The following is a 25,424-nucleotide window of genomic DNA, read 5'->3' as shown; positions in this document are numbered from 1 at the left end:
AAACTCATGTCCACAGAGTCAGTGATGCCATCCAGCCATCTCATTCTCTGTCGTCCCCTTCTCCTCCTGCCCCCAATCCTTCCCCACATCAGAGTCTTTTCCAGTGAGTCAACTCGTCGCATGAGGTGGCCAAAGTACTGGAGTTTCAGCTTTAGCATCAGTCCTTCCAATGAACACCCAGGATTGATCTCCTTTAGAATGGACTGGTTGGATCTCCTTGCAGTCCAAGGGACTCTCAAGAGTCTTCTCCAGCACCACAGTTCAAAAGTATCAATTCGATCAGTTTTCTTTACAGTCCAACTCTCACATCCATACATGACCACTGGAAAAACCGTAGCCTTGACTAGACATTCCTCAGTTCAGTTCAGTTCACTAAGGAATGACAAATGAGGACTCAGGGATTGGTAAGATTTTGAAACATTTGAGTGATGGAATACTATTCACCAGTAACAAGGAATGAACTATTGATGGCCACAGCTTTAATGCAGCTCAAGAAAACTATGCTGAGTTAATAAAGCAAATCTCACAGAGTTACTTACTGTATGACTCCATAGCATGCCTGAAATGGTAAAATTATGGAGATTGGGGAAAGAGTAGTGGTTGCCAGGTGTTAGGGATTGGCTTGAGTGGAGGGAGATGGGTGTAGCTGTAAAAAGTAGCACAAGGAATCCTTGTGATGGAACTGTTTTGTATCTTGACTCTAGTGGTGATTACATGAATCTACACAGACACAAATGAGTGCACGTAAAACTGGTGAAATTTGAATAAAGTTGGTGAAATTTGAATAAAGTTGGTGAATTGTATCAATGTCAGTTTCCTGGTTGTGATATTGTATTATATTTATGCAAGATGTTCCCATTGGGGATGAAGAGTATAGGAATCTGTCTATATTATTTCTTACTATTGCATGTTAATCTATAGTTATCTGAACATAACAAGTTTAATTTATAAAATTCAGTGACATAACTTCTTGTATCATGGGTATTGGGTGTTCTACATACAAGTTCTCTTTAAAACGTGCAGTGATGCTACTTTATGGAATACAAATTCTCTAAACTTTATTGTTCAAAAGAAGATGCTAGATCCTAAAACATTCTGAGTTTCTCTGCCACCATTCCCTCTGTGCTTTTTCTCCAAACAAAAAGTAAAATAAAAAAAAAAGGAAAATAGTGGTGGTCATGGCAGTGGCAAGGAAGAGAAAGAACAAAAGATAGCAAATCTTTGATTTAATGAAATCCTATAGTAAGAAACTTTGGATGAGGAGATGTTATTCATATTTAGATAGTCTGTTTCACCTTCAAGGATTCTTTTGTGTATGTGTGTATACATATGTTTTCTGTAACATCTTACAGGGAAACTTGAATGAACTTTTTGGCCAAACCAATATATTTATAAATTAATATTTGGTCGTGCCATGCGGCTTGCAGTATCCCAGTTCCCTGATCAGGGATTGCCCAGCAGTGAAAGCCAGAACCCTAACCATGAGGCCACCAGGGAACTCCCTCAAGGATTCTTTTGGATATGGCTTCTTTTATTCAGCATAATGTCTGAGAGATTCAGCCTTGTTTTTGTGTGTATCAGTACTTTGTTCTTTTTTTCTTACTATCTGGCATTCCGTTGTATCATTATACCACAATTTATTCATTTTGGACCTTTCGACTTTTCAGTTTTTAGCTACCAACTTATAAAATATTTGTAAATCACACCTCTGATTAAGGACTTGTAGTCAGAATTTATGAATAACTTTTAAAATTCAACAATATAAAAACAACTCTGAAGAAAGGGGCAAAAGACCGACACGTCACTAGAGTGGACATATGAATGGCATAAAAGGACATTCATAACATCACCAACCATGTTAGGAATGTGCTTTTAGGGAATAGGGAATGACAATTAAAACCACATTGTATACACCTATTACAATAGCTAAAATAAAAAATGCCGGCAGTACCAAATGTTGATAAGAACGTGGAGCATTCAGAACTCTGTTTCATTGTTGGTAGAAAGGCAAAATGCTCCAGCTACTCTGCACAACAGTTTGGTAGTTTCTTATAAAGTTAGAGACACTTAGCTAATGACCCAGAGATCTTAACTCCTAGATATTTGTACTAGATAAATGAAGAGTTTATGCTCACACACAAAAAAATGTGCATGAATAATGTGTAGAGTATATTAGTCTGCTGTTACTCCGTCACTGCTGCTGCTGCTAGGTCGCTTCAGTCGTGTCCGACTCTGTGCGACCCCATAGACTGCAGCCCACCAGGCTCCCCTGTCCTAAGTCATGTCTAACTCTTTGCAACCCCATGGACTAGCATGCCAGGCTTCCCTGTCCTTCATTGTCTCCTGGAATTTTCTCAAACTCATGTCCATTGAGTTGGTGATGCTATCTAACCATTTCATCCTCCGTTGCCCGCTTCTTCTTTTTCCTTCAGTCTTCCCAGCCTCAGGGCCTTTCCCAGTGAGTCAGCTCGTCACATCAGGCAGCCAAAGTAATGGAGCCTCAGCATCAGTCTGTTCAGTGAATGTTAAGGGTTGATTTCCTTTAGGATTGACTGATTTTGCCTCAAACAGGAGACAACCCAAATATCCTTTAGTGAGTGAATGCCTAAATAAAATGCAATACATCCACACAGTGAACTCAGGAAAAAGGAACCACACTATCAGTAAGACACAGCACTTTAACCTTCAGAGGCAATCCTGGGTCAAAGAAGCCGGTCTTAAGAAGTTTCATACTGTATGATTTTGTTTATATGGTAATCTCAAGGACACAACTGTAGTGATGGAGGGGCTTCCCAGTGGCTCAGTGGTAAAGAATCTGCCTGCAATGCAGGAGACACAGGTTCAATCCCTGGGTGAGGAAGATCCCCTTGAGGAGGGCATGGCAACCCACTCCAGTGTTCTTGCGTGGTGAAACCCATGGACGGAGGAGCCTGGCGGGCTACAGTCCGTGGGGTCTCAAAAAGTAGGACACAAGTGAAGTGCCTGAGCACACTTCGTGATGGAGAACTGATAAGTGGATTCTTGGGAGTTGTTAGAGGAGGAGTTGTGTGACTACAGGAGGAAAGCAGGAGAGTTTTGTGGGGGGTGATGGAACCATTTTGATTCCGGATTGTGATGGTTATTATACCAATCTATAAATGTATTAAAATTCATAGACATGGCACACCCCAAAAATTTGATTTTACTGTATTTAAATTTTGAAAAAAGAGTAGCAAGGAGTAGTATTCTGGGCCAATGCGTAAAGCATACATTTAGCTTCAGTACAGAGGAAAAATTGATTTCCCAAGTGGTTACTCTGATTTACAGTTTTATCTGCAGTGTGTGAAAGCAGTGTAACGAACATTTTTAATATCAGTCTCTTGAATAGTATGTCTAATTTAAAAATAATTTTGTTGGTTATGTAGTGATATATCAATTTGGTTTTAATTTGTATTTTTCTGGTGAATTATTAGGTTGAACACCTTTTTCATATGTTAACTAGCCATTTGGATACTGTCTTGTGACTTGACTATTCCAGTCATTTGCTAATTGTGTTGTCTCTTTTTCTTATTGATATGTCTTAATACAGATTTTTTAAAAAACAGATTTATTGAGATTAATTCATAGAACAAAAAATAGAAATATACAGTTCAGTATATTGGGAGTTGTGTGAGCATCTCCATTGTCTACTTGCAGAACACTTTCATCAGCCTCGCAAGAGAGTCTACACATGGTGGTGCCTACTCCTCCTTCTCTTCTCTCGCCAGTCCCTGCCAGCCTCTTACCTACTCTGTCTGTATCGAATTGCCTATTCTGGACATTTCATATAAATGGTATCATAAAATATGTGGCTTTTTTTCTATCTTTTTCACATGATGTTTTCAGGATTCATCCATACTTTAGCATGAGTCAATACTTAATTCCTTTAATGGCTGAATAATATTGTGTTGTATGAATATATGACATTTTGTTTATATATTCATCTGTTGCTTAATACTTGGGATTGTTTCTACATTTGGCTACATTTGGCTGGTATGAATAATGCTACTGCAAACATTCGTGTGCACATCTTGTGTGGATATGTTTTCAGTGTTGGGGTTATATATATAGCAGTGGAATTCACTGAGTCATATAAAAAGTCATACTTTTTATTTAATTTATTGAAGAATCATCAAACTTTTGCCATGCAAATACATCTTTTTACATTCCCTTCAGCAGTGTATGTTGTTTCCAATTTCTCTACATTCTCAAAATAACACTTATTCTTGTCAGTGGGTTTAACTGAGTTTGTCTTTTTATTGTTGACTTGTATAAGTTCATTTTTCTAGATACTAAACCTTTGTTTGATATATGATCTTCAGATATTTTTTCTCATTCCGTGAGTTGTCTCTTTACTTTCTTGGTAGTGTCGTTTGAAGGACAAATGTTTTTACTGATGAAGTTCAATCTGTGTATGATTTCTGTTTCTCAAGCTTTTGTTTTCATGTTTAAGAAATCATTGCTAATCTCCGGACAAAGATTTAGACCTGTATTTTCTTCTGAGAGTTATATAATTTTATGTTTAGGTTTTATATACACTTTGAGTTAATTTTGTATATGGTGCAAGCTGAGTGTTTAAATTCCTTCTTTTGCATGTGAATATCCAGTTGTCTTAGTTCTATTTGCTGAAAAAGAGTTCTGTTTCCAGTACTCTTCCAATTGTTAAATTAGGAAGAAAGGTTGCAGTCTTTAATGATTAAGTTTGATGGTAGCTGTAGGTTTTTCACAGCTGCCCTTTATCAGTTTGAGGCAGTTCCTTTCTGATCTTAGTTTGAGATTCCTTGCTATTCCTAGTTTGCAGAACCAAGGAAATAGATGGTTGACTGCAGATATATGTAGATTTTCAGTTGTGTGGGGTTTGGTGCCCCAACACTCTCCTTGTTTAAAGGTCAACTATATTATGTATAATAGTAACATGGTTTCAAAAATCAAAACTATACAAAAAGACTGTCAGAAATGTCACTCCCACTAAAGTTACTCCCCAAGTTGGTAGGTAATAAACTTTGGATTTCATTTTATTTATCGTGCTTGGGAGTCGTTGGAGTTCTTTATTCTATGCTTGCCTTTAATTGGTTTATAAATTTTCAGCTGTTATCTTTTCATTTGTTGTCATTGCTCTGTTCTCTTTGGCGAAAGAACTCTGATAAGTGTATGTTATGTTAGACTTGGGCACTGTTTTCCTCGCTTCTCATATCCTTTCTTTTGTATTTTTCATCCTTTTTTGTCTCTGTATTACATTCTGGAATGTTTTTCCTGACCTACCTTCCAGTTCACTAATTCTATTTTTGGTTGGGTCTGACCTGAATCTATTTATTACATTTTTTATTTTAATTAATTTTTAGTTTCTTCAGCATTTCATTTTGGAATCTTTTTTCAAATATACTGTTAACTTTTTTTTTAATGATTTCCAGTTATATATTAAACATTTAAATATTTTTCTATAAAAAGAAGTCCCTTTCTTAGATTTTTAACCACTTTATTTTTGGTTGTGCTGCATCTTCGTTGCTGCGCAAGGGGCTTTCTCTAGTTGCAGTGCATGGGTTCCTCATTCCGGTGCTTCTCTTGTTGAGGAGCATGGGCTCAGGAGTTGTGGCACACAGGCTTAATTGCTCCACAGCATGTGGAATCTTCCTGGACCAGGGATCAAACCCATGTCCCCTGCATTGGCAGGCGGATTCTTATCCACTGTACCACCAGGGAAGTCCCTCAAACATTTAAATCTTGATGAATTTTGGTTTAAGAATCAAAATGATCTGAAGTACATTCCTGTGTCTGTTTCCAACCACTTCCGTTTTCAAAGCTTTTTATTTTTAAATTTTTTTTCAAAGCTTTTTAAAAATAATTGTAGTTGTTGCTGTTCTCATTAGGAAGTCAAACCATCTGTGAGTGTGACTACCATAAATCCAAGAAATAGAGAGTAATACAGTTATCAATCCCAAATTTTAATCTTGTAATTATTTTTAAAAAGTACTTGAAATTATTTAGGTAATACATAATTAAATTTTTATTGTGCAATATTCAGGAATTCAGAAATATATACAGTAAAGTATGAAAGTTCCCCTTCATTTACATTTTCACCCCCACTCCTCTTTGTCATAGGTAAACACTGTCAGTAGTTTGGAGAGCATTCTTCTAGTCCTCTTTCAATGCATTTAAGCACGTGAGCATGTGTGCGCTTTAATACAACCTCCTAATCTTTCTAGATTCTGGCCTGTTCTTTTCATTCCTGATGGTGCTAGCCTAGGCTCTGGTCATCACTGTCGTGCATTGCAAAAGTAACCATAACCCCACTTATGTCTGCCTGCTTTTAGCCTTGTCATCTTCAGATCTGTTTTGTAAATCATGTTTATCACCCAGCTTAAGACCTTGAGTGGCAACATATCCAGAATGCTATAGGATAAATCCTAAGCCCTGATCTTTTGCTTTCCACTTTCATCTTGAGCTGCAAGATGAAAGATTGAGCCGCAAGATTTCCCTTCCTCAAATTCTTGTATTCTGTCAACACTGAATTGCATCTAATTTTTTTCCACACACCATAGTATCTGTGTCACTCTGCTTTTCATTCATAATTTCTCTTCTGTTGGAATGTTCTCCACCCCTCTTTTCCTCTTAATCTGATTAACACTTGCTAATCCTTTTTAGTATGGTGGTTAGGAACCTGGGCCTTGGGTTAGTATTTTGGATTATTTAATTTTAATTTCTTTAGAATCACAGTATTTAATTGCTATAAACTTTGTTCTGTCATCTATGAAATATGAATCATTTCTACCTCATAGAGTTATTTGAGATTAAATGAGATAATAACTATAAAAGTGCTTAGCATAGTGTCAGTTTAACAACAACAATTTGGGCGTCCTGTCTTTCAGTAAGACAGAGAGGGAAACCTCTCTGTTGGGCATGTGTCCAATACTACAATTGCAAACAACTTTTTAATGTTTTTGATGGATCTCCTCCATTAGAGACTCCTTAAAATCAAGAACTGTCACATTTGTCTCTGTATTAGTGGTACTAGGTACTGGCAGGTAGACATTTAGTAAACATTTCTTAAATATATGAACTGAGTTTGAAATAGCTAGTCAATGCACTTTCTTTTGCACGGGAAAGTTGTATAAGTGTGTATGCCTTCTGTTCAAGTGAGATTTTTGTTTTCCTTTCTCTTTACAAGTAGAAAGTCTTAAAATAGTAATTACATTTATTTCCACCACACTGAGCTGTGATGCCACAAGCTGGAAATCCAGGGACGCCATGGGAAGTTGGCACTCTTAAGGGTTAGATCATTTTTCCATATTCAGTTTGTATTCTTATATTTATTGAATTTGGTTTGAGGATAGTGAAAGTCCTTCATGTTCATGTATAATTTGAGAATTGAATTTTTACAGTGTATCTCCCAAGAGATATTTTGGTGAGATAATGCTTTCCCTGTTACCCACTAAGTTCCAATAGTTCTTTGAGTGCTTACAAATGACAGACAGATGTTATCTGTCTTCTATAGATGAAAAATCTCAGGCTTAGGTTAATTAACTTATTCAGCCAGAAAGCTGAATTTAAACCTAGTCGCTCTGGTGCTCAGTCTCTTTCACCATACTGCTTTTCTAAATAAACTGAAAATAATTTTAGTTTGAATTTGTAGTATTTGGTAGTGGTTTTAGTTACTTGGTGACCATTTAAACATTTTATAGTAACTAATAGAAATCTTTATGGTAAGATAATGTTTAAAGATAAAGTTTTTTAAGATTTAAATCCAACTAGTATTTCTTTAAGGTATGTATTATTTTATTTTTAAATCAAACCATCAGTAGGAGAATTTATTTGCCTTATCAGTGTTCTTAGACTTTAGCACACTTGTTTATTTCTTCCCCTGTTGCATAATCCCTATGCATTATATTGGTCAGGAGGCAGGAATGTTGCAAATGTTTTTCTTTCAAACTGCAACTTGCTCTGAGATTTGGAATTAATCTTTAGAATGTTCTGGGTGTATCCTCCACATGCCAAAGATCTGTAAATTTCTTTTCACATGGGCTGACATTTTCAGGCATATGAGTAAAATATTTGTGAACACAGATGTTTTCCTTAAAAGTAGTTAATGATCAGAAAAGAGACCACAGTGTGGAAATACTTTAGGTTACTCCTGTAATATGATCGGCACATAAATACTTATTTTTCTTGTAGTTCGCATTGTTCATTTTCTAAGGGAGGAAATAACTAAACTGATAATTAAAATATAGTACTGTGTATTATGTTTTTTTTTTTTTCTCTGAGAGTAAACTAAATAATTTGAACTGACTAGGGCCGCTCCATTCTGTGAAACTCACATTGTTTGCGTACTGTTGGCGGGCCTCATTAGGGGGTAAATTTGCTTTTTCTGTGTGTTTGCCAGTAACGATTCCTGTCTCTTACGGGAACTTGCCATTTGGATAGTCTCCTGCCTAAACTGGCCAGTCTTACACAGTTTAGACCATCAGTTATTTTTCCTGCTCTTCAATTTTTTCCTATTATTCTTTGGTTTTTAAGTATTTAAAGCTGAAGATATTGGTCTCTGAGATATTGCCTGCTTAGGGTTCGGCATCTTGCCCGAATTTGTTGGGCCTCTCAGGGCCTGAGTTCTCTGTGCTTTAACAAATGAGCTACAGTTCTCAAGAGATCAGTGAAGCTTGTTTGTTGATCCTGTATTCTCTTCCAGAGGAAGTAGATCTTTGAGAATGTCTAAGGAAGGGTAAGTGAGTTTATTATTCTTTACTCCTCATTTTTCTCAGCGAAGAGATGTTCTAGTCATCTGAGTGAATTGGAAGATTAATAAGCAGTGCTACCAGTCTGAGTGGAGATGGGGGAGAGATTGGAAGAAATTCAGCGGAAAGTTTACATTGCTAGTGTTTCACATGTAATCTGCTGTAAAGTTACAGTTGCTATTTGGATAGACGGCATTGAGGGTGGATAATCTTCATAGAAATTCAGTGAGAGATAAGCACCCTGCTTACCTTGTGGTAAACTCTCACTTTGTTTTTCAGTAGAAAGTGTTTATGAAGATTGGAAGCAAACTGTAGTGTCTTACCAAAGAGTTTTACATAGAAATGAGTGAAATTTAAAAATTCAAGTGCATTTGAAAATAATTTGTACCTTTAGAAAATGGTGTGAAAGATTGAAAAGCAACCTGTGATTTTGTTTCTTTCTGGTCACTTGTAGACAAAAATAATTTCAAGTGGAATCCCCTGTTCCTCTTTATTTTGCGATATAAAATAGTTCTGTGGGGTTTTTTTAATTGTCTTTATGGTCTTTTATGTTTCAGAATTTGAATTATTATTGATATTCTTTTTCTGACCGCTATCGTAGGTGACATGCAAGTTAATAGCTACATCCTGTTAACGTTCTAACCTTCAAGCATAACTTGACCTGGTTAATTCCAGAGAAACATCCCCTTTGATCAAATAGGACACCGAGTCCCTCAGAAAAAGAAGGAAAAAAAAAAAACTCTTTAAAAATACAGTGCAATTAAAATTTTGATTTTCTTGAAGTTCTTAATTTTTTTCTAGTAGAAATTTTAAAGTAGTTTCAGAGTCTTGTGTTTATAATTTATTTTAATCTAGTCATGTATTGATTATGAGCAAAATAAAATTGGCCCATTTTACTGCTATTTTATAAAGCCTCATTATTAGTTAAAAAGAGCAACCATAGGTATAAATAATTCTGTATTATTTTTAGACCTCTCATGACATCACTGGAATTTTGAGGTTTCTTTAAATGTGAAAATTATGAGAGGACTGCCTCTTCAGGTTTGTATATTTTCTTTCCTTCTAGCTCTAGCTATAAGCTTGCAGTTTTTATTAAACAATTTTTATGATACATATTATCATGGATGCTGGTAATATTTGTCAGGCTTGTACAGTGGTTATTTATAAAGCTGGTTTATAGATTTAAGAAGAACTATATTTCTCAACACAGTCAAAGTTCTTAGTAATTCCCCCCCACCCCCAGCTCCCCATAGTAAAACATATGTTAGAATTGGTTGGTTAAAAAAAGATTTGTGTAAGTCAGAGGACACTATAAAGCCTGGAGTATTCTTTTAGATTATTTCTAGGGATCCATGAAGCAATTCTTGTACTTTCTGAATAGGTAATGAACAAGTGCATTTGAATTGCATGGAGCTTATAAATGAAATCAGCTTTTATTTTCCTTTGCTATCTTTTGAAATAAATGGATAAAGTTTCTACTTTGGGATGAAATGATTCTTATATTCAGAGTGTTGGTATATGTGATTATTTTTATATCTATGAAATATTTCCCAAATGAGTAATAGAAAAAGATTATTAGTAGAGTTAAATCATCAAAAATTATACTTGAGCCTTATGTAAACCTACAGTAATCGAGACAGTGTGTTATTAGTGTAAGGATAGATATATAGAGAGATCATGAAACCTAATAGGAAGTTTGTAGACCCACACATACATTCAGTTGATTTTCAGTTAAGATGCCATGGTTAGTCAATGGTAGTCTATTTAACAGATGTGCTGAAACAACTAAACATTCATAAAGAAAAAAAATGAATCTCAACCTTTGCCTCAATTGTATATATATTGAAAAAAAACACAGAAATGATCATAGACCTAAATATAAAAGTTTAAAGTAAAGTGTAGGTGAAAATGATTGTGACTTTGAATTAGGTAAAGATTTCTCTTTAAATACATAAAAAATAAAAACATGGAAGATAAAATTGATAAATTGGGCTTTATCAAAATTAAAAAAAATAAACCCCTGCTTTTAAGAAGACAACATTAAGAAAATAAAAAGGTAAGCTGTAGACTGGGAGAAAATATTCTCAATACATATATATCTGGTAAAGAACTTATATCCAAAATACCTAAAGAATTCTTATGACACAGACAAATAACCCAGTTTGTAAACGATTCTTCACACAAAGAGACTTAGCCAATAAACATTTGAAAAGATGCTTTGCATCATTAGTCATTTGCGTGCTCAGTCGCTTCAGTTGCCTCTGAGTCTTTGTGACCCTATGGACTGTAGCCTGCTAGGCTCCTCTATCAATGGGCTTCTCCAGGCAAGAATACTGGAGTGGGTTGCTATGCCATCCTCCAGGGGATCTTCCTGACCCAGGGATCGAATCTGTTATCTCGTCTCCTGCGTTGGCAGGCAGTTTCTTTACCACTAGAGCCATTGTGAAGTTGCTCAGTCCTGTCCGACTTTTTGCGACCCCATGGACTATAGCCTACCAGTCTCTTCTGTCCATGGGATTTTCCAGGCAAGAATACTGGAGTGGGTTGCCATTTTTTTCTCCAGGTGATTTTCCCAACCCAGGGATTGAACCCGGGTCTTCCGCATTGTAGGCAGATGCTTTACCATCTGAGTCACTAAGGAAGTCATAGGGAAATACAAATTAAAACCACAGTGATGGATCACTGCAGACCCACTAGAATGACTAAACACTGACAATGTGGAGCAACTGGAACTCTCATGCATTGTTGATGAGAATGCAAAATAAAAACATTTTGACAGTGTCTTTTAAAGTTAAACATACACTTATTAAATGGACTAATGTTTCCACTTTTGGGTATTTACTCCAAGAGAAATGAAACCATTAAATCCATACAGATTTGCGTGTGAGTGTTCATAGCATCATTATTTACGATAGTCAAAAACTGGGAACAACTCAAAATATCCAGTAATTGAATAGGTAAATAAATTGTGGTATATCCATACAATGGAATACTACTCTGGAATAAAGGAACTAATTTTTGATACATGTAATAACATGAATGAGTCTCAGAACTATTGTGTTAAGAAAAATAACCAGACATAGATTACATGGTGTTTGATTCCATCTACATGAAAACCAGTGACAGCATAGATCAGTGGTATTTTGTGGTCATGGGTTGGGGAGAGTATTGTAAAAGGACATGAAGGAATAATTTGAGTTGATTGTGGTAGTTGTTACATGGGTGTATACAACTGCCAAAACTCACCAATCTTCACACTTAAAATGAGTGAATTTCACTTGAAGTAAATTATACCTCAATGAAGTTGGAGGGGGAATGAGACTTGAGAAACTCAACTTGCTTATTTAAAATCTTATAAATTATTATTGTTTAGCATAGTCAAAGGAATATATTTGGAAAAATATAGGTACTCTAGGATGTGTAATGCAAGGGGGGAAAAATACATTCTTCTTTCATTGTAATGATTGATCCCTCGTCTTCTCGAGCTGTTCAGAATGCCTTTTATTACTAGAGCCTGCTGTCTTTTAGGTGAGAAGCCAAAATCAATTTTGTCATTTGCTTTTAAGTTCTAGATTTTGACCTCTGTTTTCCATTATGGGCACAAACAGCACGCTTGTTAATTTGGCCTAATGATAACATGGACAAACATATTTTCTTCTCTGATTTTTATTCCACAGAATTCAACCTTAATATTTTGCTGTATTTTATAAATTATCTTCTATACATTGGTTTTTACTTTGAAAAATTGGGGAGAAAAAGTAAAGAATTTAAGGCAAAGTAGGAAAAAAAGATTGTAAAAAGCTGTTTTTATTTAGACTGACATTTTTGAACAGTAATTTTCAGAAGTACTGCCATTGTTCCCAGTTTCTCCCTTAATTTATGTATTCTTTGTTTGTTAGTCCTCTTTCTTATTCCCTACCATTCTGCTCTCATTACTGCAGTTTCTTCATTTGAGGTTGAAAGTGAAGGGAATTTTAATGTCTTTTAAAGAGATTCTGCTTAAAGTATGCTTTGAAATCTTTGGGGAAAGATAGCATAATTGCTACTCTTATTAGTCTTTGTTTATCACTTTTTAAGATACACATTTTTTTCACATTTAGACATTTCTGAATTTGGGCTACATCTAGCAGTATACCACCTGGAATTAAGTTGAGTTCTTCTAGAGAGAATTTCATTTCTGTCAGTCACGTAGGGGCAACATTAACCATGCCAGCAGGGTAAATTTAAACCACAAACGTACCAGATTTATTGTTCAAATTCTCAGGGGGAGTTTTTTCCCGTTTCTTGGACTTGGTGTCAGGGTCAAGATGCACAAATGTCCTTGTGTGTTTCTTCTATATTGCAGATTTAGTTCTCCTTTTTCCTTGTACTATGGATATAGTCCTTTGATAATCCTAGCTTTACAAGACTCTGACTTTTCTTGGGCGCCCCTCCTGGCCCTTTTTTAATGGCATGTAATATGAGTGAGTTTTACAGTTGATGCATCTTAAATTTTAACCATTTTTAATTTTCTTCTTTGTATACCTCCACATTCTCTTCACTGGGACTTTTTTATGTTGAGTATTTGAATAAGAAAAATTATAATAATTCATGTATTATTTTAGAAATGATAGCATGCTTATTCAGACTTTTGAAGCACAGGGTGCTGTTCTCATGGCATAATCTGATAATGTATCCTTCCTGAGGATGTTCCTCAGAGAAAATATTCAGACAAATTAGTAAGAAAGTGTTGGCTGGAAATTTTTGAAAAAACTGATGCTTCAGTGACTTTACTTTTATAATCTAGTCCACAATTTCTTGTTGTGTCTGTATATTCGAGGTATTTAAACTTTCAAATTTTAAGCATCCATTTTCATAAATTAGAATTTTTTTTTAAGATCACTAGCATTCTGAAGAATGGAAGCATAAAGGCAGACTAAGGTCTTGTCATTATGATTTTTGAATAACAGCATTATTGAGATACAGTTCACATACCATTCAGTTCACACTTTAAAGAGTATAGTTCAGTGGTTTTAAGTATACCCTCGAGAGGTGTGCAACCAACAGCACTAATTTCAGAATATTTTTATTATCCCCCAAAGCAAATCGCCCATTCCTTCTTCTTCACAGCTCTGGCAGTCACTAATTGCTATTAAGTTTTTAGTTTAAATTTTTTTAGTTTAATTTTTAATTCAGTTGAATATTGTGTCTAGTTGTTGGGAAGGCAATAAATCCTTGTCTCCAAGATTATAATCCAGTAAAGAATAAGGGAATTAAACAGTTTATGTATATGATAAAATATAGAAGTGCCAGAACTGCTCACATGCATCATATTACAGAACTTTAGTTGTTGGTGAAATATCTTTAATTAAATAAAAAAAGTAATCTGAGACCCAGGGGCATCATTGTTATAATAGTTCTCTGGCATGGCCAGAAGAGTTTCTTAAAGAAATTTCAAGAGTCTTGAAATTTCTGGGTCTTAAAAAATAAGGTAGAGATAACTAAGAAGGACGTTTCATGTATGGGGAACAGTATAAACAAAGCTTCAGAGAACTTTTAGGCAATAACAAGTAGCTCATTTTAATTACTAGGACTTAAGATGTGTTTTGAACTGTGGTGCTGGAGAAGACTCTTGAGAGTCCCTTGGACTGCAAGGAGATCCAACTAGTCCATTCTAAAGGAGATCAATCCTGGGTGTTCATTGGAAGGACTGATGCTAAAGCTGAAACTCCAATACTTTGGCCACCTCATGCGACAAGTTGGCTCGCTGGAAAAGACTCTGATGTTGGGAAGGAAGGAGGAAATGGGGACGACAGAGAATGAGATGGCTGGATGGCATCACCGACTCGATGGACATGAGTTTGAGTGAACTCTGGGAGTTGGTGATGGACAGGGAGACCTGGCGTGCTGTGATTCATGGGGTTGCAAAGAGTTGGACGCGACTGAGTGACTGAACTGAACTGAAGGTGTGTGATGTGGAGCAACGTGAGATAAAACTGATTTTGGAAAGATAATGAAAGCTTTGAACTCCTAGAAGATTTTTTTAAAAATTGTAATGTATTTGGTAGTAGGTAGTGAGGAATGTCTAAAGGTTATTAAGAGGGAGAGCAACAAGATTAGAGCCGGGCCTTAGGACAGTGCTTCTCATCTATGTTGGAGAACCATTTTCTTCTAAAAGACTTCTCTTCTGTTAGAAATTGATACTTATAATAAAAACGAATTACTTGAAAACTGAAGAGACATAAAATGAAAGTATATATTTTTTGTTATTATGTTCAACAAACAAAACTTTTCTGTCAAATTGTTGTAAAAGTTTCTAAATACTTGCAGTTTCTTAAATCAGTAACAGCTCTTCACAAATCTGCACTGGACTATGGACCCCACTTTTGAGTACAACTACTTCAAAGCAATTAATTTGGCATTAGTGCGCAGGCAGAGCCATTGAGAGATGATTGCTGGAGAGTTAATGAGGGACCTGGACAGGTTGTTATCAGTTTGAATAGAATGGAAGCTCTGGATTAGAGACATTTGGAAATTTAAATAAAGGCAAGTGAGATGTTGTGGATTTGAGGGAGAGGAAAGAATCAAAAGATGTTAACTAGGTTTTAGACTTAAGGGGAAAATGAGAGTGCCCTGGAGGAAATAGAGACTAGTTTGGGGAGAGAGAGATACAAATTAGGTTTTCAACAAAAATTCACCTTATAGCATTTTTCTGTTAATTAAAAGACACTCATATACATCATTTGGTTGATAATCTAAATTTGCACTCTCCAACAGGCACTTGTAACTGTAACAAACTTTGAGTATATAATTACACAAACCCATAACCAAAACATGCCTGAGATTTTTTGCTTGTATCCTTAGTCTCATTTGTTGTTGCAGTAACTGTTGTTGGGCCTTTGGCCAGGAAATTGTGACTCCTGGGCAGGAGGAGGAGCTAGGGATAAAGTTCACCAGTGCCAGAGAAATTCTATTCCAAATGGATTCATGTGGAGCAACAGTGATATCCAGTGACAAGTTAAATTAGACACAGAGGTGTTTTCTCCAGCACTGTCTTAGAAGAGACAAACTGTGGAGGGGCCTGGTTCCGACTAAAACGGTCTTTTTGAAGTAAGGTTAAAGTCACACACACAAAAATTATACTAGGGATTTGAAGAAGAATTCTGTTATGTGACTTCAAGAACTAGTTGACTCAAATAGTTTCACACTTTGCAGAACGGCAACCAGTGACAGATGAGGTAATGCTGCTTTGAATTACAAGTTAAATCTCAAAACCATTAAGAGTTTGCTATTTACAAAATTCCAAATTTAGTGAATTGCATGTTCATGTTCCTTTAATGTGAGAATACTAGATTCCTATTCTTAAAGCACATTATGTTAATAGTCATTTCTTTTGTTTAATGTCTATTTTATTTGGATAGCGTTTTTTCAAGTTTTATGCCTTACTGCAGTGCCGTATGATAGTACAAGCTGTTGCATTTGTCTTTGTGTTGATGCCTGTGCTCAGTTTTATAGTGTTTCTGGGTCTGTCTGCTAAAGATTGTGTCTGTTGTTTTAATGCTCAAATCTATATCTTGCAAATGACTTAATACATAGGAATTTCAGGCTGATAACTGCATTTTAATGTTGGATGCTTAGTTCAGTCATGCTTTCTAGGGTGGCAGTTTTGTGCTTTATTTAAAGTAAGCTTTGGAAAGTTTCACAAATATATGCAGGCTGTTGAAGATAGAGATGTGGAGTATTTTCCACTGGTTAATAATTTAGAAAAGTGACACAAGTTAACAGGCATTAATGAAGATACAGTCAAGGTTCTGGGACCAATAGAAAATTTTGGATTCCCCAAGACAGATAATGATATTTTTGTTTTAAAAGTGTGGTGAGATGGTGAATCAGCCTTTTATTGATAGAGCACCTAGCACTTTCTTTTAAATAATAATAGTAAAGAATATTTATTAGTTTGACGCCAGGAGATCAGTTTCACTTTAAGGCTATATTCTGGAGACGTGGTATTTCTGACTCAAGGCTGCCTCTCAGCTGAAGTCAATGCATACTTTCAGCATTTGGATGTTTATTATCTTTATAAATCATGGCATATGTATTACTGCAGTTATCTATAATGCAGCTGTTCCCTTTTGTCATCACAGCTTTGCTTATGCACTTTAGGTATTCATGCATGAATTAGATTTAATTCCCTATTGCCCCTGTCTCCCATGTTGTAGCTTAAGTTAGGGATAGAAAAGGAGCAGTGAGAATATATGTGAGGTTTTTCTTTTGTTTCATAATAGTAATAAATTATAGGGGAGACAATAAGTTCAGGAGTTGCTTCTGCAGCTGAGGGTAGTTACTTTAAATGAAAATATAAAGGATATTTGCTTTCATAGAAAAGCATCTTTTCTAATTTTAGACATCTAAAAAATCTTACTAGTTTTAGCTACTCCCTAAAGGACAGCTTCTAGGATGCATGTCATAAAATGGTACCTGCTTTGTAATAGGCATTCGACAAACATGTTGATTGAATAAAGTGACTGGTTAGTCAAAGAGGAAAGAGTGTGATTTAATGGATATTTAGCAATGATTATTTTTGCAGAAACAACAGATTTTCTTACTCCTGATATATATCATTCCCAGAGTTTCTATGGACAATGCCTAAGGATAATAGTATCATCTTTGTATTCTTAAAAATGTGATAAGGAATACAGGTTAACCTCTCTTCTGGATGAGAAAGAAGTGGGTGGATTATCTAGCTGGGCCTGTTTCTTTCTACCTTTAGCAGTGATTGATACCAGCCAAGTGTCTTTTTGTGTATGATTCTAGCTGTGTCTAAAACCAACTTGCATCATTCTTATGTCAGAATCAAAGCTGTTCCTTTTATTGTGTGGTCCCATATATCTCTCTCCTGGATAGAAAAATCTTCCCAGTCTGTTCCTGCTGAATTCCCACAGAATATTTTAGGCATGTCAGCTGTTTGGGCTTTGATCAAGGATTTGATCCAGTTGGCCCCCTAGTCTGAATTGAGAGTGTGTTTGAAAAGTCTCAGCTTCAGTGTTTCCAGAGTTAAAACCATTACTCAGTGTCTTTACCTTCTCTTGTGCCTTCATAAGGATTTATGTAACTGAAAAGGGTGATAATAAAGTAGATGCTCCAGTCTGTAGTAATAGAGTGAAATTTGATGAAGTGGTAGAAGGGTCGTGGTGATATATTTGGAGTTTGGGGGTATTTTTAAAAAGATTTGAGTCGTATATATATGTATATATATATGAATTAACAAAAGCAGTTCCCGTCTTTTGATGGGGTGCTCATGGTTTATAACATAAATGGCATTATTTTGAGAGAGGGATAACTTAGGGAATTGGGTTTTTTTTCTTTTTGCAGCTTGAGGCAGTTGTAAAATAACTTAATGTAGCTTTTTACAACTGTGTATTCTATAGTATTTTTTCATTTGGTGAAATTTTAACTGTTAATATTTTTGGCATTGTGCTTTGTACCATTTATTAAATAAAATTAAAAAAAATAAATAAAATATACTTGAAAAAAATAAAAATAAAAAGATTTGAGTAGGTGTCATTTGTCCTCTAGTTCCCTGTATCTTTCAGCTATTCACTACTCTTCCTCTCCCATCCATTATTAACCCAATCAAAATAAAGGTTGATTTTCCAGAATAACAGGTTTTCTTAGGGAAAGAAAGTGTAAATGTTTTACGTAGCATCTCTATCAGGAACTAAGAGTTTTATAAAGCTAATCTAGTGTGCATAGATGTTTTTAGAGAAAAACATTTCTGAATTCAAGGACCTATTAAGTCCCCCAGTTAGAATATTGTAAGCAAATATTTGATTATTTGCATATAAAATTGGTGCATGCATTCTGAGATGAGAGGAAAAGCTTTCTATTAAAGTTTAAAACAATAGTTTTTGAGTTGGTGAAGAGGTTTCTTTTTAAGTCGTTATCTAGATTAATGGTTTCCAGACTTGAGTATTTCATCACTCTGGATGCATGCTTAAATTACCTATACCACTATCATTACTTGTGTATAGTAGAAAACATACACAAATTAGACATTTTAAAAATACGAGATAATTTTGAGTAGAAGCAGTAACCCTTTCTTCTGTATTCCAGGGGAGTCTTTCATATCCTCAGATGCAGTCACTCCTCTTTGGAGACTACTGACCTATGTTGTCAGTGGGAGAAGCCTAGCCCAGGTATCTTTATTTTTACCAAGTTTCCTGGGTGATTTGTAGCATTCTCATTTCTCATAGTTACTTATGAGATGAAGGCAAAGAAAAGGTTTGGTAATTAGAGGATAAACCAGTAATTTTGGCCACCAAACTTTGGGATCAGATAGAGGGGGTACCCTTATTTTCAGAGATGATTGACACTTACACCAAAGCACCATCATGATGATGATCCTGCATACTATTATGTTTAGTTTTCCTTGTGTCTTCATAGTTATCTTTCTGAAGTTTGAATCTGCTTATTCATCAAAATCTGATAATTTGTTCTTGCCTGCAGGATAAAGTCCCATCTCTCTAGTGTGGCACACAAAGTCTTCATTAATCTGACCCTTGCTACCTTTTTTTTAGCTTCGTAACCTTTATTGCTTCTTTCCCTTCTCTGGAAAACTTCCGTTTGCAAAAACAGAAAAGTAAAACGAAAGAAAACTCAGCTCCAGCTCCAGTAAAATGTTTTTTGGTTCACTGCAAACCTTATCTTTACTTTGTCATTCTGTGTGGAGTGCCTTTCTTGCTTGGTCCTACTGGAAAACTTCTACTGATTGTTTAAGGTCAGCTCAAACAGCTTGTGCTCTCTCCTGCATGTTATTTTATAGCATTTATTGAAATACTTTAATTAGTTGCTTAAGCCTCACTCCTGCTACTGCTGAATTCCTCAAGTATAGAGATCGGTTAAAATCTAAGTACCATTAAGGCAGGTACTCTTTTGTTCTCTGCCATATCACAGTGCCTGGTATGTAGTAGGCATTTGGTAAGTATTTGTCGAATAAATCTGTTTATATTTATGTCTTTAGTGTATGGCATATGGTAGGCTTTAAATGAATCTCTGTTCATTAAATAAATTATAAATGAGTGAATTAATTATAGTATCTCAGAAATAAGCTATTTTATGGGGTCAGACTTAGAAAAGGAGAACTGATTCTCTGAAATCTTGAGTACATAGCATTGTTAAAATAAAGGCACAATAAGAAAATTCACATATTTTTGTGTAGTATCTGATGTCACCTATGGTATAAGGAGGACTTGAATAATTTATATTTTGAATCTTAATATTGGTATTTAAATGATATCTAGAAAGATAGCCAGATAATTCCATTGAAGTTAATTTTTTTTTGGCTACAGTATTATCATTTTTTATTCTTTTTTTCCTTTAGGGTGTTTGTGAACCGGAGTTTAGCCATGGAAAAAATAAAGTGTTTTGGTTTTGACATGGATTATACACTCGCTGGTGAGTAGCACTTTCTGATTGCTTAAGAACTACTACTTTGGATACAACACTCTAGACCTTTCAATAAGCACTTGTTGATGTAGTCACATATTTAGCTGCCAGAAGCTCTTGTTACCAGGCTGCTTTCATTGACATTTGTGAATATTGAAATTATCAGATTTCCTTGAGATTTAGATTGTACAGGTAGAACAAGTGCTAAATTAGAGACTGTGGTAAGAAATGATACGATGAAAGTATGCATTAATATGTGTATTTGTGCAGTTTTGGCTTTTACTCTATTAAGCTGTTCTTCAAGGATGGAATTTTGTGTCTGTCTACCACAGGTAAACTTTTATCAGTTAAAAATTTCAATGTTATTCTTAAGACAAATGGAAAATGTGTCATTTTCTTTTGAAATGTTTGCATATATACTATGTAAAGACTTTAAAAACTAGAGCTATTACTTTTTTCATTATCAAATAGACCTTAGACACCAGCATTGTTGTTTTTGCTTTTCTATCTCTGAGATATATATGAAATAGTTTATTAGCCAATAGTTGCAACATATTTTGAGAACTTATGAAGTTTTATTAAAATATTTGTAGTCTGGCAAAATGTCATTTAATTTAAGAGGTAGTAGGGATGAACAACAAGGATCTACCGTACAGCACAGGGAACTATATATTCAATATCTTATAATCTGTAATGGAAAAGAATCTGGAAAAGCATGTATATATATAACTGAATCACTTTGCTGTACACCTGAAGCTAATACCAACATAGCAAATCAGTTTTATTTCAAATAAAAAAAATAAACTTAAAAAAGAAGGGATGAAGAACTGAGTTGAGCACACACGTTTATATGTTTGTACGTGCATATGTGTACAACTCAAAGAGTCTTTCAGAAATTTTCTCTAAAACTATTGTCTTTAAGTACACAAAACATTAAAATGTATTAATTCACTTATCTTCAGAAACTTTATATAACAGTGTTAGAAAATTGACTTCCATGTCAAATTAGATAAATCTCAATTTGATGTTCAATTTAGGCAACTATAAGTGAATATTAAAAATGTAAAAAAATGAGCACATGCAGTTTATAGGTACTTGTTACATGGATGTGGGTATATTTTACCAAACAAGTTATATACTGAAAAAATACACTGACTTGATTTGAATTTCTCTTTCTTCTTTCTATATTCTTTGTTATTTATTTAGTTTTCTTTAACCTTCAAGCTGTTTTTGCAGTAGATGCTTTTATATTTTCCCAGTTGGACACAGATGCTTTCAGATATTCTTATCAGAAAGCAGTTAGAAACACTATGCTTTCTCAGTGTAGATCTTGTTGTCCAAATTGGAAGAAAATCCTGCAGTCTCTCCTTTCTAGAATTCTGCTGTCCAGGGAAAAGAAGATCATTTGGCAGCTGAAAAGGGTATTAACTAAAGCAGAGATAGAAGTTAATGGGGCTGAAAAGTTACAAACTTTTTTCTTGGTTACTAAGGCAATCTTACGGGTATTGAAGTAGTTCAATAAGTATTCATTGGAAACTTGTAATGTGCCTGGTGCATTTTGTTACTGAGCATTGAGATAACTGTATATTCTATAGAATAATTAAAAAAGGAATTCTCTTGTTTAACAAAAAAGTCAGTGAATCTTGGTTTCTAAACTGTAAAGCTACCTTATGAAAAAAACTAAAAAAAAAAAAAATATGAAACTATACAAAGGAAAAAAAAATAAAGCTACCTATGGTTTCTTCTTTTTATATATATATATATTTTTTTGTATCTTTATATTTTAATGTTTATTCTTAGTTTAGACACTATACTTTGCTATATATAAGTGTATATAGTGATTATTATCATTTATTAGGTACTTATTATATGCCAAGCCCCGTTCTAAGTGTTTTACGTAGGTTATTTCAGATTATCTCATTCACATCACTTATTTAATATTTACAGAATCCTATGAGGCAGATTCTATTATTGTCTTCATTTTACAGAGGACACTAAGATTTTGAGGGCTTTAAAGCTCTTTAAAGTAGCCCCTTGAGAGAATATATATTATTCCAGCAGTTCTATTTTGGATGAGAAACATTGTTACTATCCTTGTGGTATTGCCTTCACTTCATAAAGCATGTAGGAAAACAACTTTACTGATTTCATACTGCCACCTGTTTTCCGTAATAAATATTCATAAACTTTATCTGAATAACTTTGGTTTTTAAACAAACAAACCACACCCTTGAAATACTAAGGACTTTTCATGAGAAAAGTGTGCCATAAAGTACAGTGACAAGACTAAAAGAAGTATTTTTTTGAAAGCTTTGAGTATTTGGGATGAATACCCCTGAAATAAGTGGAATAGCCTCACTGAATGAATTCTTGGAAAGGGCTTGTATTCTCTCTGAAGCCTTTTCTGAGACATTGTCTTCTCTGTGCATTCCTGACACCTTGGTCTATCACTCCCCAGAGCAATTTGTAATTCACTTGCAGTTTTTGTTCACTTGCTTGTCTCCCCTTTGGCCTGCTAGTTCCTCAAGGGTAAGGAGTTTCTTTTTCACATTGATGTCCTGCTGCTGCTGCGAAGTCGCTTCAGTCGTGTCCGACTCTGTGCGACCCCATAGATGGCAGCCCACCAGGCTCCCCCGTCCCTGGGATTCTCCAGGCAGGAACACTGGAGTGGGTTGCCATTTCCTTCTCCAATGCGTGAAAGTGAAAGGTGAAACTGAGGTCACTCAGTCGTGTCCGACTGAGTGACCCCCATGGACTGCAGCCTACCTGGCTCCTCCATCCATGGGATTTTCTAGGCAAGAGTACTGGAGTGGCTTGGGCCTTCTCCAATTTGTGTCCTATGTATGGCCTAAAATCTGGAGTATAGTAGTTGCTCAGTGAATATTTATTGAATGAACAATTTGGGTGCATAAGTTTTAATATATCAGTTTAAGAATCAATCATGGTATTTTATGTTTACCCAATGTAAAATATACACTAATTATTCAAGTTAAATACTTTTAAGCGTGGACTCATTTAAAAATTTTTAATAAACTTTATTGAAGAATAAGTTACATACAAGAAATACATGCATTTTAATTATATAGATTTACTTTGACAAAATGTATATGCCTGTGTAACCAGCGACCATCATCACCGCAATCAAGATAGAGAATTTTTCTATCACTGCAGAAAGTTCCCTCATTGCCTTTGTGAAGTTACTTTTCCTCCTTCCCCTCTCCTTGCCCCATGGGTTTTTGTCACTACAGATTAATTTTACCTTTCCAGAATTTCATGTAAATGGAATCATACACTGATATACTCTGTTTCTGCCTTCTTTTGCTTAGCATAATGTTTTTGTGATTCATTCATGTTGTGTCTGTCAGTAGGTAGTTCATTCTTTTTTTTACCCCTAACTTTTTAAACTTTTATTTTGAAATATTTTTAGATTTGTGGAAAAGTTACAGAAGTAGTAGTTTGCCTTTACCCTCTCCTATGGTAACATCTTACTTGACCCATGGTTGACTGTAGGACAATTATAAAAACTAAGAAATTAACATTAGTACAATACTGTTAATTGAACTACGGACTTTTTTCAGTTTTTACACTAAAATCCTTTATTCCAATTCAAGATCCAAACCAGAATTTCACATTGGATTTAGTTACCATATTTCCTTTGTCTCTTCTGTGATACTTCCTGAGTCTTTCATATCTTTCATTGCTTTGACGCTTTTGAAGAGTCCTGGTTAAATGTTTTTGTAGAATGTTTCACAGTTTGGATTTGTCTGATTTTTTTTTCCATGAATAGATTGAAGTATTGTGCATATTTAGGAAGAATACCACAGAAGTATGTGCCCTTCTTAGAGTGTGATACCAGGGGCCCATAATAGGTCTTATTACTAGTGATGCTAACCAGTGAAGATTATGAAATTCTCTTTTCTCTTTAAACTTTTCTTTTTTGGGTCGGGAGACCAGGTAGCAGCCCTTTGTTTTTATGCTGCAATTTGTGTGTCCATTTATCTATTGATGGGCATTTGGGTTGTTTCCAGTTTGGGGCTATTGTGTGTAAAACTGTTAACATTTGTGTAGGAGTCGTTTTGTGGATTTATATTTTTATTTTTTTCTGGGAAAACATTTAGGAGTGTAATTGCCAGATAATGTTTGCTTTGTGGGAAACTGACAAATGGTTTTTCAAGGTAATGATACTATTTTAAATTCATACCCAGAAAACATGCAAATTCTAGTTGCTCCACTCCTGTCTACACTTGATATTGTCAGTCCTTTGAATTTTAGCCATACTAGTGAATATGTAGTGTTATTTCACTGTGACTTTATTTTGTATATCTCTGATAACTAGTGATGTTGAAGATCTTCATGTACTTATTGGGTATATGTATTTCTTTTGTGAAGTGCCTGTTCAAATGCTTATGTTTTAATTGGGTTGTTTATCTTTTTATTGTCAATTATAGAACTTCTGTATATATTCTGAATGCTGATCCTCTGTCAGATACATATCTTGTGACTGTATTGACCAATATGTGTTAGTCTATCTATTGATATTCTATTCCATTGATCCCAGTGAATGTCACATGTCTTGACTGGTTATTGTAGGTTTATAGTTAGTCTTAAAGTAAGGTAGTGTTAAGTCCTTTAACTTTATTCTTTTCTCAAATTATTTTGATATTCTAGGTCCTTCATATTTCTGTATAAATTTTAGAATAAACTCATCAGTTTTTCAAAAAAGCCTGGATGGGATTTTGATTATGATTGACTTCATCCCTTTTTCCATTTGACATCTTAACTATCTTAACTATGTAGAATCTTCCAGTCCATGAACATGATACATCACTTAATTTATCTAATCTTCTTTAGTATCTTAACAGTTTTTTGTGAGTTTTGGTATAAAAGTTTCATACATATTTTGTTACATTTATCTGTTAAATATTTCATATTTTAATGTAGTTTTAAATGGTGTTTTACATTCCATTTTCTTTTTTTTTTTGTCGTTAGCATTTGGAAATGCAGTGTGTTTTTGTGTCCTGTGACCTGCTTAATTTGCTTATTAGTTCTAGTAACTCTTTTGTAGATTCCTTAGAATTATCTACCTCTATGATCATATCATCTGCAAATGACTTAATTTTTCCTTTCCAATCTGTATATCTTTATTGTGGTTTGGTCACTAAGTTGTGTATGATTTTTGCGACCCTGTGGACTGTATGAGGTCCACTAGTCTCCTCTGTCCATGGGATTTCCCAGCGAGAATACTGGAGAGGGTTG

The 25,424-nt window shown here is 34.9% G+C and overlaps 1 protein-coding gene across 5 annotated transcripts in view; it reads left to right on the top strand.

Moving 5' to 3' along the window:
• Positions 1 to 25,424, top strand: part of NT5C2 (5'-nucleotidase, cytosolic II) — a 103,736-nt gene that overhangs the window by 36,479 nt on the left and 41,833 nt on the right. For 2 of the 5 annotated variants that reach the window (XM_088842291.1, XM_055424744.2), the window contains exon 3: positions 20,104 to 20,177. In XM_088842291.1, coding sequence (XP_088698417.1) covers positions 20,104 to 20,177 — 74 coding nt within the window. Of the gene's footprint in view, positions 1 to 8,476; positions 8,732 to 9,714; positions 9,786 to 14,863; positions 15,962 to 20,103; positions 20,178 to 25,424 lie in introns of those variants that run through there. The other 3 variants (XM_088842294.1, XM_088842292.1, XM_088842293.1) reach the window with 3 other exon arrangements.

This window comes from Moschus berezovskii, chromosome 12 (genome assembly GCF_049115385.1).
Source record: "Moschus berezovskii isolate FMDL1 chromosome 12, NW_MosBer_1.0, whole genome shotgun sequence".
Lineage (NCBI taxonomy): Eukaryota > Metazoa > Chordata > Mammalia > Artiodactyla > Moschidae > Moschus > Moschus berezovskii.
Note: the sequence above shows the minus strand (reverse complement) of the source record. Positions and strands in the feature narration are given on the sequence as shown.